This window comes from Myotis lucifugus, unplaced genomic scaffold, assembly GCF_000147115.1.
Source record: "Myotis lucifugus unplaced genomic scaffold, Myoluc2.0 scaffold_37, whole genome shotgun sequence".
In the NCBI taxonomy this organism is placed as follows: Eukaryota; Metazoa; Chordata; class Mammalia; order Chiroptera; family Vespertilionidae; genus Myotis; species Myotis lucifugus.
In genome coordinates this window covers 6506159-6523726 of record NW_005871085.1, presented here as the reverse complement: position 1 = coordinate 6523726, position 17568 = coordinate 6506159, and the positions used below count along the sequence as shown (strand labels likewise).

The following is a 17568-nucleotide window of genomic DNA, read 5'->3' as shown; positions in this document are numbered from 1 at the left end:
TTTGAAATCACAGACCAGATCAGAATCTCACTTCTGCTACTTAATAGGATTTATCCAAGTTACTTAACCTCCATGAGTTTTGTTTCCTCATCAATAATGAATGAACAATAACACCTAGTTTGTAGTGTTGTGGTGAAAATTAAGTGAAAGGATGAGGCAGCTAGCACAGTGGCAGAGATATACAAAGGCACCCATACACCAGTCCCCTAAATTAATCCGGCACTCTGGAGCACCAAGATTAGATTCAAATTTACTAGTAAATCCAGACCACAATAATTGTATGGCTGAATGTGTGTCATACAATTTTCCATTCATTATCTGTTCTGATCCTTACAACTCTGAAGTCAGTCAGTGTGTCCACTTTGCATACAAAGAACCTAAAGATCACGATGGAAGGGACTTGCTCAAGGTCACATGGTTTGGTAATAGCAGAGGTAGGTTGTCAGCATAGGTCCTCTAACCCAAAGGTCAGAACTCTGCTCATTTTGATTTTGTGTACACTATACTGCTTTAGTTTTTGTCCAAGCCCAATACTAGTCCTTGTTTGCCCCCAATAAAATCCAAATCTTCATCCATCCATACTATCTCTGAAATTATTCTAGCTTTATTTCATTAATTTATAAAAATGTTCAGTTTATTCATCTAAATATATATTAAATCACAACAAAACAAAAGTATAAATAGAAGTTATGTCATTACACTATATGTGCAGGCACACTCACCATACAATCACTAAGAATCCACACATTAAGACAGCAAATGCCAAATTTGATTCTTACCTTAGTAAGATCCATTCCAAGCCTAACCTGTGACAAGAGATGCATGATAACGCTCTTGTGCTCTTCCACCGAGCCCGCCTCCCCTTCATCATCTCTATCATCATAGGAATCGAAAAGGTCTAAAATAAAACAGATCTTCTTAGACTGGTGGTAAATGGCCAATCTGTGCTGCTACCAGTATTGCAAATTTTCCCCAAATATTTTTAAGAAAAAAAAAAGTTAAATTCTCAAAGGTCACTTACCAGCATCACTTGTTCCATTGGACATGGAAGAATTAAGTGATTCTGTGGTATCTGGACGCTTTAGACTATTTCCTGAGCTACTGTGGGTCAAGACTGAAGCAGATCCAGAGGAACTAAAAAAATAATAATCACCTTCTTAAGTCTTTTAAGAAAGCAACTTAGAATCACAGTAAGACGTTAACCTACAAAGCTACTTGAAAACTAATATATTCAACTGACAAACCAGACTCTTAAGAGTTAGCTGGTTATATACATACATATAGGTATACACTTTCCAACTCTCTCCCTGTGGCTCCCATTCTGAGACTGCCCAGTTTGGTGGCCAGGTCTCTTGTTTTACGCTTTTTGCATAGGGTGTGCTCTCATTTTCTGATTTTGTTACTTTGTACAAATGTAGGTATGTCATAATTCTTGGCAACAATTTCTAGAACCTCAAAAATGGCAAGTCTATTACTTAGTCTCAGAAAGAGGTCTTGTCTATATTTTTGAGATCCTTTGATAAAAGTCCACATTGATATTTACATTCTTCCCAGTCATAAGAAAACTGTATTTAAAATTACAAAATAAAAAAGCATATTAATTTTTACAAGTAGATTTATGGTAACTGGTATTACAAACTGGTTAACAGGGTGTAAAAGCACTTTCTCTATTATACAATAGTTATGTGAACATAACTTACCCAGGATAAGTATTTGTACATTAATAAAAGAATAATCGAAGGCAGAGTTTATTAAATATAAAAACAGAAACCAAATTTCTCACATTTAATATATAACTTATAAAATGGTACACACATATAACCAGTATTTTGTTACAAAATTATAGGTACAAAATGTATATATTCTAATTTAAACATAGTTTGCTCTGATTACTTACCTACTTTTGATTTTTTTATTTAATAATAAACTATATTTTTTAGAGCAGTTTTAGGTTCACAACAAAACCAAGTAGAAAGTACAAGAATTCCTAATGCTCTACCTCCCCCACTATCAACATCACACTCATCATTATCACTCAAAATCCATAAAATATATCAGGGTTCACTCGGTGCTGTACATTCTATGGATTTTGACAACGTATAATGACAAATTTTCAACACTGTAGTATTGTAAAGTTTCTCACCCTAAAAATTCTCCGTCCTTTGCCTATTATTCTAATATTAGAACATATCTATTCTAATTTAAACATGGTTTGTCCTGGTTACTTACCTTCTTTTAATCTAGTTTTCAAAAATCCTTAGTTAACTAAATATTGCTTATTTGATAGTTTAGTAGTATTCATCACAAGGTACTGTAACTAATGTCTACTTCACTAGGTTTGAGTTAATGGAAAATATGAGTAAAGACATAGGTAAGAAAAATCAAGTTATCATTAAATAAAAGAGCTGCATGAAAATAATCTCCAAAATGTTTTGTGACCCTTTGATAGATCACCAAAATAGAGTCAATCTTTTAAACCAGTTGGTCTAAAAACCCCAAATCCTTTAAAATATGTATGTTATTTTAGATGCATTTCCAAAGGTCGTATCTATTTATGCTGTGCTTTTCCTCTTTACTCAGATTAGAAACCACGCCTGGGCCAAGAGAAATGCTCAATAAAGGTCAAAATGGGAAAAACCCATTTCATAAGTTACCTTGTTCAAGACAAAAGATAGAATATAGTTAAAAAACAATGCCCTGACAAAATGCTATGCATACAGAAAAGATTTATATTCAATGGGCTAACTTGTATAGAATTTAATATAAGATCATAATAAACTAAGCCAAAAAATTTAAAGCTCTGGATTTAATTATAATTACAAGAGAATCCACAACAACTTTACAAGTTAGATATGATTATTCTCATCATATACAGATGCTCAGAGGGTCAATGACCACCTGAAGTCACACACTGATAAGCAGTAGAGCCATTTCAAATGCATGTCTGGCTTCAAAGCACAAGTTCTTTACAACATGCCCCGTCATCATAAGAAATATTTTTTAAAGTTAAAGTGAAATTTTTACTGGCAAACTAGTAATAATGGTTTCTCTTTAGTTTATTTCCCTACATGGACATGCTACCCTTTCTGTTAAGCAGGCCTATTTGAGTTGTAGGTTCTTTTCCTTAACTGAAGTGTCCTGTCTTAAAAGTACATGTTCACCTAGATCACATACATTTCATTTTTTCCACGTTTAAAAGTTGAATTTGATCCAAAACTTTCTGATCCAGTAGTCATTTTCCTTTATGAATTTTGAAATTTTGGGCAGTTATTATGAAATTATATATGAATATTGTACTTTTCAGTTCATGTGCACACTTAAGAGTACTAGAGTCCTTCACAATATTTCTTATTAAAATAAAAAACACAACAAAGTTCAAGGTAAGGCCTGGCTGATAATAAACTTACAAATTCACATACAATCATTTCCAAATGTGTAATGTTTTATATGGCAAATCCCAAGGTATAACAGTAGTACCAATTCCTGAGGAAGCCAGAGTGTTGGAAAAAATGCCCAACAAAAAAATGAAGCCAACTATATCTGTAACAAACATAGGAAAACTAAAGCAAATAAATGTTAATTTGCCTTCTAAAAGTTAACATTTATCGAGTGCTTGTTACAGGCCAGACAAGATAGTAAGCACTTGACAGACATTATTCTCATTTAAATGTCCACAATAATTCCTGAAGTTGAAACCATTATTGTCCTCATTTTACATAAAAGGAAGAATTACATTGGTTAAATAATGTGATCAAGATCACACACCTTTGAGGCAAAACAGATTTAGAACCTATTCTTTCTTAGATTCCAGAATCCGAAGTCTTACAGCAGTCTATGTATCAGTAGGGCTAAGAAGTATTTTGCTTATCAGCTACCATGTAAATAACTCTACATGTAAAAAAAAGTTTTTTTCTGTGTAATAGTTCGTTATCTAGCTTTGATTTGATGATATAAATAAGTCAAATATCTATAATAATAAAAGGATAATATGCTAATTAGACCAGACATCTTCCGGCCATCATTCTGGCCAGTGCCAGTAGTCGGGGGAAGGAAGGCCTACTCTTGCAAGAATTTTCATGCATCGGGCCTCTAGTTTTCTAATAAGGGGAAACCCATAATCAGTATCTATCAAAATCTGCCTGCTTAGTATCTCTGGAATTCACACACTTCTCTCCACTGCCTTGCTATTACCTTGGCTCAGGCTGTCAAGATTTCTCAACTTAATACTCAGTTTTGGCTGGTCTCCCTACCTGTTATGCAGCCCCACTGCATTTAATACTATACTTTCAATTCTATACTGTTTTTCCAAAATGTAGATGTGACCAGCAACTTCCATCACTAGTGAGGAAATGTTCAAAACTGGTAAAAGGTTACGGACTCTTTCATGATCTGGCCCTTGCCAAACTCTTATGTTAACTTTTTTTAACCACTCCCCACCACTTATGCTACAGCCAATCAAGCCCCCCTTGACTCCAGACCTTCTTTAACAGGGTTCCATTTCCATGAGAACATTTCCACTTCCCCCTCCTCTCTCTCAATGTCCCTCTTCTCTACTCGTCCACATGAACCTTAGGATCACATCCCCTCCCCTCCTCTGTGAATCCTTCTCTGACTTCTCAGGACTTCAAAATGCTCCCATGGCTTTCTGTGCTTATTCTTATTGAAGCACGTATACCATCCTATATAATAAAGAGGTAATATGCAAACTGACCATCATTCCAACACACAAGATGGCCGCCCCCATGTGGTCAAAGATGGCCTACAGAGGGCAGTTGTGGGCGATCAGGCTGGCAGGGGAGGGCAGTTGTGGGCGATCAGGCTGGCAGGGGAGGGCAGTTGAGGGTGACCAGGCCGGCAGAGGAGGGCAGTTGGGGGGACCAGGCTGGCAGGCGAGGGCAGTTGGGGGGGACCAGGTCTGCAGGGGAGGGCAGTTGAGGGGGCACCCAGGCCTGCAGGGGAGGGCAGTTGGGGGGGGCAGGCCTGCAGAGGAAGGCAGTTGGGGGGACCAGGCCGGCAGGGGAGGGCAGTTGGGGGGACCAGGCCGGCAGGGTTTCAGTTGGGGGTGACCAGGCCTGCAGGGGAGGACAGTTGGGGGTGACCAGGCCTGCAGGGGAGGACAGTTGGGGGTGCCAGGCTGGCAAGGGAGGGCAATTAGGGGTGACCGGGCCATCAGGGGAGGGCAATTAGGGGTGACCGGGCCATCAGGGGAGGGTAGTTGGGGGTGACCAGGCTGGCAGGGGAGGGCAGTTAGGGGCAATTGGCCAGCAGGGGAGCAGTTAGGCGTCGATCAGGCTGTCAGGGGAGTGGTTAGGGGGTGATCAGGCTGGCAGGAAGAAGCGGTTAGGAGCAATCAGGCAGGCAGGCAAGTGGTTGGGAGCCAGCAGTCCTGGATTGTGAGAGGGCAGTCAGACATCCCTCAAGGGGTCCAAGATTGGAGAGGGACACCCCCGCCCCTGCACAAATTTCGTGCACTGGGCCTCTAGTTAAATTATAAATGTCTGTTTCTTCCCCCAAAAGATAGTGAGTTCCCAGAGGGCAGAGACTGGGTCTTTTTTTCACCTCCACCTACTATAGCTCTCCACACTAATACAAAAACAAGTACCGTCAAACCTCAGTTCTAAACGTCTCCCATCTCAAACAACTTGGTTTTTGCCCAAGTTGTTCACAGGAAAAAATGTCTCGGTTGTCCAAAACTTCAGTTTTTGACCTGACAACCCTTTCAGCATGACAAAGAGTCTCCCAGGCAACAAGCAAAGGATAAATGATTTTGTTGCTGGAAATACTCCATTAGCACAATTTTAAAACATGAAGAGTCCATCAGAAGAGTGCTAATGTTGCTAAGGGTGTGAAAGTGCTCACAAAACAACAATCACAGGCAGCTGAATAGTTGTGGATTTGGAGAAACAAAAAGGAGTTAGCCAGTGATAGCATTTCGGAGGCAGTGATATATGAAAAATTCGTTCAAGGGTAATACAATAAGAAGTGTTTATTTATAAATTAAACAGTGCATTAGACATGGACTGTATATAAGAAAGGTTAAAACAGAGAATCACTTGTGGGTCTGGAACAGATTAAGTGAATTTACATTGTTTCTAATGGGAGAAAATGATTCGGTTTTCGAGCAAATCTCTTTTAGAACAGCCTTCTGGAACAAATTAAGTTCACTGAGGTTTCACTGTAATGGTAACCTCATTTGTATATCCTTCCTAGTTTATTCATTCTCATTTGACCCTTTCCTAATGTTGGTGCTAGAGAAATAATGCCCAGAGTTCCATGAACAATACTGGCATATTATTATAGTTGATGCTAATTTATTCCATTTGAATTAAGTCATGAATAAAATCAACAGTCTCATAGAACTGGCTTTGTTCAATAAGTCAATTAAAAAAACTGTCTTTCTTACTTTTTCCAAGTAATAACTTTTAAGGGAGCCTGTCATTAAAACCAGCCTCAAAATGAAATTACATTTTTAAAAATCAGGAGAGTTGTTTAAACACATACTTAGTTCATCCACTTACTCTATTAAGCGCTTTGGGGATGAGCCACTTTGATGAAATTCATCAGCATCATAGAATTCATCTTCACTGCTAGAATAAGAGAACTCCGGGACTGTATTTGGAGACAAGTTGACATGGCTTGGAGAAGTTAGACTGCTACTAGGTGGTGAGTGCCCACTGCCTAGAAAGTTAAAAAGTTTTTAATTAGGGGACAAAGTTGGTAATAAAGGGGAAGAAATTAGGAAGATGGGATGAAAGCAGATCTTTCTAAAATTAAGAGAGCTTAGTTAAATTGGTAAAAGTCCTCATACTATTTGTAAAGAAAATTAATATTTAGACAAAGAAAAAGGCAAATCACATTCTATATATGAAAGTTTTTTTTAGCTTTTTTAAAATTCTCACCCGAGGATATGTTTTTACTGATTTTAGAGAGGAAAGGAGAGAGAGAAACATTGATTTAAGAAAGAAACATCAGTCAGTTGCATCCCATACTGGTCCCATCGAACCTGCAACCTAGGGATGTGCCCTGATTGGGAACTGAACCCACAACCTTTTGGTGTATGGCCAACACTCCAACCAACTGAACCACTGAGCCAGAGCAGGACATAGTCTTTTAAATAAATGAGAGAAAAAAATGTTACGTCCCCATTCTATAATTATCTTTAATATTAGGAAGGGTGTCTTCTGGTTATAACTACAATGTGTGAGCTCTCATATTGGAAGAGCCATCACAGATACCCAGCACCAAAGGGAAGCCAGGGCTCTTATTTTATACTAGAGGCCCGATGCATGACATTCGTGCAAGGGGCTCGGCCCTTGCAGCCCGGCAGCTTGCCTCGGCCCTCACAGCCCCGGCTTCGTCCAGAAGGTCATCCGGGGGGATGTCCAGTCTAATTAGCATATTATGCTTTTATTATAGATAGTAGATCCAGAACCTAAAAAATGCAGTATTGAGCCAATAATAATACAAAATGGAAAAAATATTAAAGACCACATGAGTATTTAAAAAAGTGATCAGAATATCACATTCTTTCTAGTCAGTTTGGTGGGCACATGAAAACACAAAAGTCCTGCACTCACCATCCAAACTCCTCACCTCTTTTCCATCTAAGTCTAAGGTGCCTGGGGTACAGGGGCAGAGAAAAACACAGGGCTACTATGGAAAGAATGTGGAAAAGGAAAAGACTAGGAGGAGTATCTTTTTATTCTTCAATAGTCTAAATAAGAAAATGGAAATTAACAGATCTAAAAAAGAAGACTACCACCTAATCTTTGTGATGATCATCTGGTTCATTGTCTAGTAATAAAGTAATAACCATGAAAATATCAATAGGAACAATGGAGAACTGAGATAAACTCAACAAGGGTTTATTGAGCATCAAAGGCTAACAGGTGCCCTTGCCGGTTTGGCTTAGTAGATAGAGTGTTGGCCTGCGGACTGAAGGGCCCTGGGTTCGATTCCAGTCAAGGGCACATGCCCGGGTTGTGAGCTCGATCCTCAGTAGGGGGCATGCAGGAGGCAGCCAACCAATGATTCTTTCTCTCATCATTGATGTTTCTATCTCTCCCTCTCCCTTCCTCTCTGAAATCAATTAAAAAATAAAAGGAAGGAAGGAAGGAAGGGAGGGAGGGAGGGAGGGAGGGAGGGAGGGAGGGAGGGAGGCAGGCTATCAGGCAATTTATGCCAAACTGCTGCAGATGCTTAGTGGACTTTAAATTTAAGTCACTGATGGTCATCTAAAAGCCAAGGCCATAGTTCTAGAAAAAATTGAGAACAGCAGCAATAAAAATGAATCCAGAGCCACACATGCATGTTTAGTCCATTCCCAATAGAGCATATCCACCTGCCACTTCAATTGCCACGTTTACCCCCCCGCCCCAACAGAAAGCAGTAAGATGAGAAAGAAACTCTATCCTAACAACATCAAAAGACCAGGAATTATAAATGATTAAAATGCAAATACTCGAGGTAATTACTCGAGGTAAAATGTGTCCAAGAAGAAAATGAGTTTAATGGGAACTGCAAACAAAAGAACTGAGTTTTCCTTATGAAAGAAAAGGATAATATTTGTTTTCTCAATTGTTCCATATTTCTTTTTTGTATTACTAAAAGAGGCAAAGGAAAGAAAGGTGGAAAAAATGAAGAAATTAGGTTGAAAATAAAAAAGACATAAATTAGATACTAATTTAAGTTTTAAAATTTCTTTAAATCCACCTACTCTAAGATATTTTTAGAATATCTTCCTCTGAAATAATTTATCCTAAATTATTACTTATAAATAATTATCTTAAAGTAAATGTACATAAGGAAGAGAACTCATTTTTTCAAAGTTTGTAACTCCAAAAAAAGCAAATTTTGGCTGTAGATTTAACACTCTGACATAATCAACAACATAGAAAACAGGTGCTGTTTTTAAAATGAACATGAGGTTGCCCTGGCTGGGTGGCTCAGTTGGTTGGAGCGTCGTTCTGTTCACCAAAAAGTTTCAGGTTTGATTCCTGGTCAGGGCACATACCTAAGTTGCAGGTTCAATCCCAAGTGGGGGCATGCACGGAAGGCAACCAATTGATGTTTCTCTCTCTCTTAAATTAAGAAACATATGCTTCGGTGAGGATTTTTTTTTAAAAAGTGAACAAGACTTTGGCACAAATAATAAAAAACAGAAAAAGTCAGATAAAACATTTCAACCTCATTATTCAAACTGCTAATCAGTATTTCCCCAAGAGCTTCAAATAAGAAATCTATTGTTGCTTGCTTTCTTTCAAAATTTAGAAGACCTCTGTTATTAAATATTAAAAACCAAAGTAATAGCACCAGCACCTTTACTAATTCAAATTTCAAAATAGGCTAAAATCACAAGGAAAAATTTTCATTATTACACAGTGAAAGTATTGCCCAGGAAAGAAATCTGTGCAGCAACTGCAGGAGCTTATCTCTGATCTCAAGAGTGGTTTTGGCCTCCAGGTGTAACAGAGACAAAAGTACTAAGTGATTCCTTGAGTATGACTGACAGGTCACTCAACATATATCGATTTCATTTTAGAACAAGGAATAAATCCAATACTAACATTGATAGCATTCCTGTAAATTAGAGATAAAATAATGACAAGTCTAAATGAGTTAAGAACATACAAACTAAAATATTCTTTTTTGTCTATAAAATTGGTAAAAATATGAAAGACTGATAAATCCTAAAAAAAATCCCCACATATATGTAAATGTAAGAAACTCAAACCTGTAGAGAATTTTTTTAGTTTATTTGAACCACACTGACAACTGCCTGGGAGCAAAATCTCAATTTATTGAGAAAATCCTCCAGGAATTGCAGTTTTGCAACTTATTTTATACATCAGAATCAAAGAAGACATAAGGAGGGTTATATGAAATCCACTGGTGGTAGATTAGGGAGGCGGGAGAAAGAAAAGTGGGGAAATCTCTGAGATTAGATAAAAAGTAAAATGGAGGGACACTTCTTTTACGACAGTGGGTACAAGATAGCTAATAATTAACCCTTTGCACTCCGAACCATTCTGGACATTGGCTACCAGCTACTCGACGCTACTTTGCGGCGGAAACGTGCATTTACAGACCCTCGTATTATTTAGTATAATTTTGGAACCAAGTAACGTATTATAATGATATTGGACTTATATGAATTGGGTGACATCGAGGAATGTATATTTGCAAAAAAAACAATATTTTATTGTTTATAATTTTGTACAGTATGATAAGTTTTGTAACACTCCCCAATATGCATTGCAGGCTGATTAGTGCATGTTTGACAGTAATAAGTGGTTTGACGCCTGCCACCAGGTGTTTTCCTGTTAGAACACACAATGCAGTCCCGTTTTCTTTGTCCCACATCGGGAATATGTAGTTTATTGTTTAATCCGACACAAAACCCGCTGACATTTCTTGTATATATCTTAGTAATTTTACGATATTTTGATTTAATTTCTTGTGCCATTTCAAGATAAAACTTCAGGGAAACATGCATGTCTCAAAAAGTTGCGTTGAAATAACTCAATTCCCCGTAATCACTAATAAACTGCAATGTCCCCTGAGAGGGGACATCCGAGTGATATGCTAGAATTCCGATGTCCCCTGAGAGGGGACAGCGGAGTGCAAAGGGTTAACATTTATAGCACATAGAGATGGTGGTGGGGGAACAAAGTAGCAATGAGTTTTGTGTTCTCTGCTCTGCTGTGGTGGGTGTAGTCTGTGGGGTCAGATAAAGGAGATTTCTTTGACATTCCAAGGGTATGTTATCTTAGATGCTAACAGACAGTAACAGGCTTATTTAAGGTAAAGGTTGACCTTTGTCAAGAAAGCTACAGGCCTAGGATGTGATTACCTGACCACCATGCAGGCCTCCCCTAAGACTGTCAGATTTGGTATGTAGCCCCTTTTTTGGCCACTCATGCTTAAAGTTGCTACATAAGGATATTTTACTTAAATTTTGCTAATAGTAGGAAAATATTGGAAATAACCTAAATGTCCATCAGTGGAAAAAGAGATGATACCTATTTAGGCAGCTGTAAAAAGAATGTTAGAACTAACTGTATGAACATGGAAAGTTCTCTAAATGTTCTCTGTTAAATGAAAAGAGAAAGTCACAGAAACACAAGATCTCGTTTAGGTTAAAAGAAAAACAACAATTAAAATGCACAGCATAGGTATATATGTACATACATGTACACAAATGACAGAGGACAGAGTAAAGATTTTCAGCTTTTGTTCTCTGTACTTCCATATTTTCTGATTCCTGAGAAAGTATACAAGTCTAACTTGAGCAAATTTTTCAAAAAAGTCAATCTTCAAAATAAACCATACGGTAAACAAAAAAACAAAATCCTATAATATTCTATTTTATTTAAATTATAATTTTACTAAAGCTTCTGGTTCAATCATAAAATTAAGTACTTTATGTATAGAACTGTAATAGCAAAAATATGTTATCTCCAACAGAAAGATACAACACATTTCTTCAACCTTTTCCCTGTTAGTAATCAAATATAAATCTTAAATGTAAATGGGGAGTTATAAGAAGTAAAGGAATTACATAAATCTGTACCTGTACTATTTGGTGTTGGAGTCTGATGATGTCCCAAGGTAGCTAACACAGGTCCCACTGGTAGGGAAGATGGACGCTGCTCTGACTTACACAACTGAGCAGGTTCTAGGAGATTTGAACATGTGAAACAAATTAGAGAAATAGCCTAAACATAACTCTGTTAACTGGGATTCAAAAGCCTACAGATGAGTAATTTCTAAAACTGTATTCCACTAAGTCAACTTCCATGCTACTCCTCTCTAACATCCTATCCCCTTTAAACTCAAAACACTAGGCAGGATATCAAGAGACCAGTCCTGGTAGGCCAATATCTCAGTACAACTGCTCTGTAAAAACATCAAACACTTCTGATGATAAAGTGTTTCCAAGCATCAAACCACATAATATCTGGGGGCAGGTTATCTCCTTTTTAGTCCATGAGAGATGTTAGCGCATTCTCTTAAGGATATATAAAAATTCACAAAAGGATTTCACATACTCTTAAGTAATTTTTAAAAAATCATTTCTTTTTTCCAGTACAATTTCTGACTGAACCATGTCATCATTAAGAACACAATTACACCCTAGCTGGTTTGGCTCAGTGGAGCATCGGCCTGTGGATGTAGGGTCCCGGGTTCGATTCTGATCAAGGGCACGTGCCCCGGTTGCAGGCTCCTCCCTGGCCCGGGTTCTGGTTGGGCTCATGCAGGAAGCAACCAATCAATGTGTTATTCTCACATCAATATTTCTCTCTGTCTTTCCCTCTCTCTTCCACTCTCTCTAAAAAATTAATGGAAAAATATTCTTGGGTGAGGATTTAAAAAAAAAAGAACAACAACACAGTTATGTTGGATGCAACAAAAAAGCAAAAGGAATCAGACTAGTTGGGTAGTACTCTATACTTAAAAATACACAAGTCTATTTAATTGGTAGACATAACAAATTTCATTCTTCCCTTTCTCATTATCTTAAAGCTCACCATGAAGAAACCATTTGTATTATTCAGAGCTATAAAGAATATCCCAAAACAGAATATTCCTGGATTGCCTTCAAGCAGATCAAGGTATATTATTTACCTTGGTGGCCATAAATCCCGAGTCATAGGATTCTATCCCATCAGCTAATCCAGGTCTTAGTAACCATGTCTATTTTCCATCTCACTCTGAAAACCGAAAGCCCTTTCATTATACTTAAAAAGCCCCAATATTAAAAATACTATCATTTTCCAATTCATTTTTGGCTGTATATTTTTATTTTTATGTATTAAAAGAAAAAGAAAGAGCCCTCAAAGATTACTAGGACAGTCATAAAAATTATGTTTTTTCTCAGCAATGAATGTGTGAAACATTTTCCAAATACTATACCTGGAGGTAAGACAGTCTGGGAAGGCATTGTGTTGATCACAGGTTCCAAGGGACTAGGTTGATATATTGCATCTACAGGATTAATAGTACTCTGAGATAAAGAAACACATTATAATTATTTTTAATTAAATGCCCTTCCAATGCTGAACCCCCCAAATGTATGAAATTGCCCATATTTCTGACAGCAAAGTCCTGAAGGTAGATATGCTGATGAAAATACGAAGAGAAAATGAAACAGCTTTTCTATGCATAAGTCTAAGTTTCTCATTATTATTATTTTAAAAGCATAGTAAGGAGGAGAAAAATGAATGAATGAATCTCTGTATTATAGGAAGGTAAAGCTAAATGGAAAAACTTGGAAAGCATTATATAATGGTGTGGCAAGATTTCAGGAAGCCAAAACAATAACCTCTCAATTCAATTCAGTGCTTCTCAAATGTTAAATTCACCACAGATATTGTTTCTTTATCTAAGAAAGAGAAATGCTCTCTTGCTTTGGTGTGAATAAATATTACACCTATGACTAGCTTATGTACCGGCACCAGAAGGATCTAATCTTTCCATTCCATACTACTGTCACCTCCCATTACTGTCTACCGCACAACACAGGCACCTAGTTTTACAATCACTAAAGGCAAAGAGATGTATCTTCTATTTGAAATGGGTGTGTGTGGGAAGAAGATTTTTTTTTTAAACATAAACATATAGATATGATTTTGGAGAGAGAAAATGTTCAGATTTCTCTGATTCCAAACCAAGAAATTATCCTACAGCATTTTAAAAACAAGATTCCATGCATTTTTATATGAAGAAATGGAGGATTTCAAACAAAGGTCTCTGCCAGAATAAAGTTTAGATCCACCACTTAGAAAAGGCTACACTAAGCCCATGGACACAGAAAATAGTTCAGCGATGGCCTGGGGTGGGACAGGAACAATAAAGGTAATTGGTCAATCAACTTCAAGCTAAAATATGTCAAATTACATTCTACAACTTGCTTTCAAATGCATTTACAGAGTGTGAGAAATGTAAACAAATGATAATCTTCAGCCGTAATCTGTTGCGACATTAAAACTCATCCCATAAAATATATAATAAATTATATATACATATATGTACCTATAGCTAACATTTATGGAGTACTGTAAGCTCACTCTGCACCTTATAAAAACCTTCTGAGGTAGAACTAGTAACTTTTCTTTATAGAGGAAACTAAAACTCTAAGGTCAAGTAACTTGTCTAAGGTCACAGCTAGTGAATGGCAAGGCTGGGTCCTAGCAGTCTGGGTCCAAGGCCCTAAAATCCTTTCTTTCTTAAAAATAAAAACTCAAGGAAAAATGCAATCATCCCCAAACAAATGATTCAAATATGTTTGTTTTCTACAAGTTTAGATTTCCTATGGTTAGGGAATGTAGGTGTTTTAATTGCAAATGATTAACATTTTTTTTAATGCTTTCTAAAACTTTTTTAACATAATCAAAAGTAACTAATTTTGTTCAGAGGGAAAAGAGAAAAAGTAATTGACAACATGATTTTCCTTAGGGTCTTTGGGGACCATGAAATGCTAGACAACATATACAGTCTTTTTTTCCATGAGGCTTACAAACTTATTTGCTATCTCAGCAAGAGAGATTACATTGTATTTATACCACATAATTGTATATCATCATGACTCAAACTTTGAACTCACACTGTGAAAAGAGAAATAAAAATTCTAATGTGTTTAATTCAAATTTTAAAAATGTTTCTCTTTGCTTTCTTAAAAAATATGCAAACATCATAGATATTTAACTTTTTTTTCATTTTAACCCAAATATAAAGATAACATTTTTTTAAGTATAATCATGAGATGGTTTTGAAGATTCCAGATTTCAGACAAGCTGTCATTTGTAAAGTCTTAAGACAAAGAAAAGACTGCTTCAGAAACACAGTTTGAACAGAAGTCACTCAGTTACCATAAAACTAGGGTATCTCAAACCACAAACCGTTAATCTCTAATTTTTATTCCCAGCTGGGAACAATAACATTTCCTTTTCTTTACAGAGAGGAAGTTGAATATAAGGGAAGAGTAAAAAGCCAAGGAGGAGGAAAGAATAGAAGATGTCTGTAAATAAAAAAGTTTATGTTCCAAAAAAATGCAATAATACCACAGTAGCAATGCTAGTTAACACAATACAAAAAAATCAAAAAATAAGAGGTGAGAAAATAGAAACCTATAAATATATTTAAATAGATTAAGATGTGTCTCAATATACCCCTCCCCCTCTGCTTTCAACTGAGAACAAAGTTGATCAGAAATGCAGCATTGTGAGTTATGCCTTATTTAGTATTAGAGATGCATATTCATACCATAATTAATCCTTCAAGTTAACACATGCAAAGTGATTCAATCTGGACCAACATTTAGAAAAATTTTAAGATCAACATTTCCCCTCCAAATGATTGCTGAAAGAGGGACAACTTTAGGAGCTCAAGGAAAATTGCAAGAGTCAACAACAAAAAGCAATGAGTAGGTGAAAAGAAGAATTTGCGTTGAAAAAGAGGTAGAAATTCAGGCTTCTCCTGACATAACTGGTTATAACGCTCTGCAGAATTAAAGGGAAACAAAGATTAGATTAAACTTACTATAATTCCATCTGCGTGCTTCTCCGCATTACACTGGTCCTTAAGGAAAAACGTTAAAAATATTAACTTCATTCTCTCATTTAAGCAACTGCTGTGTATTTTCTTCCCTATTAAGAAAGCTTATTTTATCAGGTAACTAACAATGTTAGAAAACTATTTCTTTGCTTCCATTAAGATTTTAATTCCATTTGTACATTCCTAACCAAACATAATTTTATCACTGGCTACACAATAATCAACACCAACAGCAAGGCAATTATTTTTCCATACAAGCATTTAATTAAGTTCATTGTAGAACTATCCTATTGAACTGTGTAGTCTCCCTGGTACAAATGATTAAATGTAGATATGCTAATTTAGGATTGAAGACAATATTTCTGGGTTCAAATTTATAGTAAATGCCCCAAACTCTTACTGTACTTTAAAGGTATGACAATCATGTACCCTTAAAAACTCAGTATAGATACCATTTCCCATATTCGGACTATTGGCCCAACAATTATACTAATACTTTTCTAAATAGATGACATGATTTTGCTTTCAGTAAACATAATCATTATATTCATGGAAATGATGATATAGGGAGCTAACTAATTCACTTATTCCATCAACTCTATAAGGTAGGTACTATCTTTCATATATATATATATATATAATTTCAGAGGGGAGAGGGAAAGATAGAAATATCAATGATGAGAATCATGGATCAGCTGCCTCCTGCATGCCCCCTACTGGCTATCGAGCCTGCAACCGGGTCATGTGCCCTTGACTGGAATCGAACCCAGGACCCTTCAGTCCACAAGCCGACGCTCTATCCACTGAGCCAAGCCAGCTAGGGTGGTAGGTACTATCTTAATCCTTTAGGTACTGAGGGTGACAGTGGTGGAAAGTTATCAACACATTATTGTTTTTACTCAGACAGTATATTTAAACTTCAAATAAAACTAATGAAAGTTTTAACTTCATATAATCAGGAAGTTTCTAAGTGTTAACAGAAACTAATATTTGGTCTTGGTTTTAAACATAATGGCCAAGTTTTATCTCGTTTATTGATAACTTTAGCTATCCTTAGAAAAGCCTGCTTGTAAAGTTGTTTTGGCTGGTATCTAGGAAATTCTGTTTCAGGAGGGTTCCCACTACCCTAACTGATAAGGGTAGCTCACTGTTGCCTAAACAATACGGTTTATTCTGAACACCTGCTTTCGTTCTGGAAGTCTGGAATCTTGGTAAATGCTAAATAGAGAGTGCTTATATGACAAACCTCCAATAAAAACCTTGGGTGTTGAAAAAACAAACATATAACATCTTGGGTTTTGAGTATCTGATGAACTTCCCTGACAAACAACATTCACATGTGTTGTCACAGTTTGTTGCTGGAGGAATTCAGCACATGCTGAATGACTCCACTGGAAGAAGACTCTTGGAAGCTTATGCCTGGTTTCCTCTGGATTTTGCCCCATGTGCCTTCTACCTTAGCTGAGTTTGCTGTAATAAATCATAGCTCTGGGTATAACTACACGCAATGTCTTATAAGTCCTCCAAGTGAATCACCAAACTAGGTGGTTTTGGGAACCTTAGACTCAATGCATATCTTTTGTATATCTCTGAGAATAACTGCATTTTGATACCTTCATAATTCATGTTGGGATTTCCCCCTTAATTTGCACAACTGAATTAACTATATATCTAGAATACCCAAAGTTTCAGAAATTCTTAATAGAATTAGTTGAAAATAAACTATTGAGAATTAAATAGGAAGAAATTTAGTTTCTTGTTCAGATGATATTTTAATTTACTTTTAGCTTTCCCCTATTAATTTCTGAATATTAAAAATTGATTTTTCCAAAGTACTTCTTAGTAATATTACATACTTGTGGTAGATTAAATTTTCCAAAAATGGTCCCAACATGAGATAAGAATTCATGTCTCCTACCCTTGAACTCAGGTGGGCCTTTGTAACAGTCTACTAATTAAGTATAGCAGAAGTGACTATAGGTGACCTCTGTGATAGGTCATGGAAATGCCACA

The 17568-nt window shown here is 36.6% G+C and overlaps 1 protein-coding gene across 19 annotated transcripts in view; it reads right to left on the bottom strand.

Annotated features, from left to right (window-relative positions):
• The window catches only part of OSBPL9 (oxysterol binding protein like 9), a 133446-nt gene that overhangs the window by 12689 nt on the left and 103189 nt on the right, over nucleotides 1-17568 (bottom strand). For 12 of the 19 annotated variants that reach the window (XM_014454589.2, XM_023752768.1, XM_006087307.3 and 9 more), the window contains 6 exons: nucleotides 15541-15579; nucleotides 12916-13006; nucleotides 11573-11677; nucleotides 6519-6678; nucleotides 1022-1134; nucleotides 780-898 (listed from right to left, as the gene is read on the bottom strand). In XM_014454589.2, coding sequence (XP_014310075.1) covers nucleotides 780-898; nucleotides 1022-1134; nucleotides 6519-6678; nucleotides 11573-11677; nucleotides 12916-13006; nucleotides 15541-15579 — 627 coding nt within the window. The remainder of the gene's footprint in view (nucleotides 1-779; nucleotides 899-1021; nucleotides 1135-6518; nucleotides 6679-11572; nucleotides 11678-12915; nucleotides 13007-15540; nucleotides 15580-17568) is intronic. The other 7 variants (XM_014454590.2, XM_006087308.3, XM_006087311.3 and 4 more) reach the window with 4 other exon arrangements.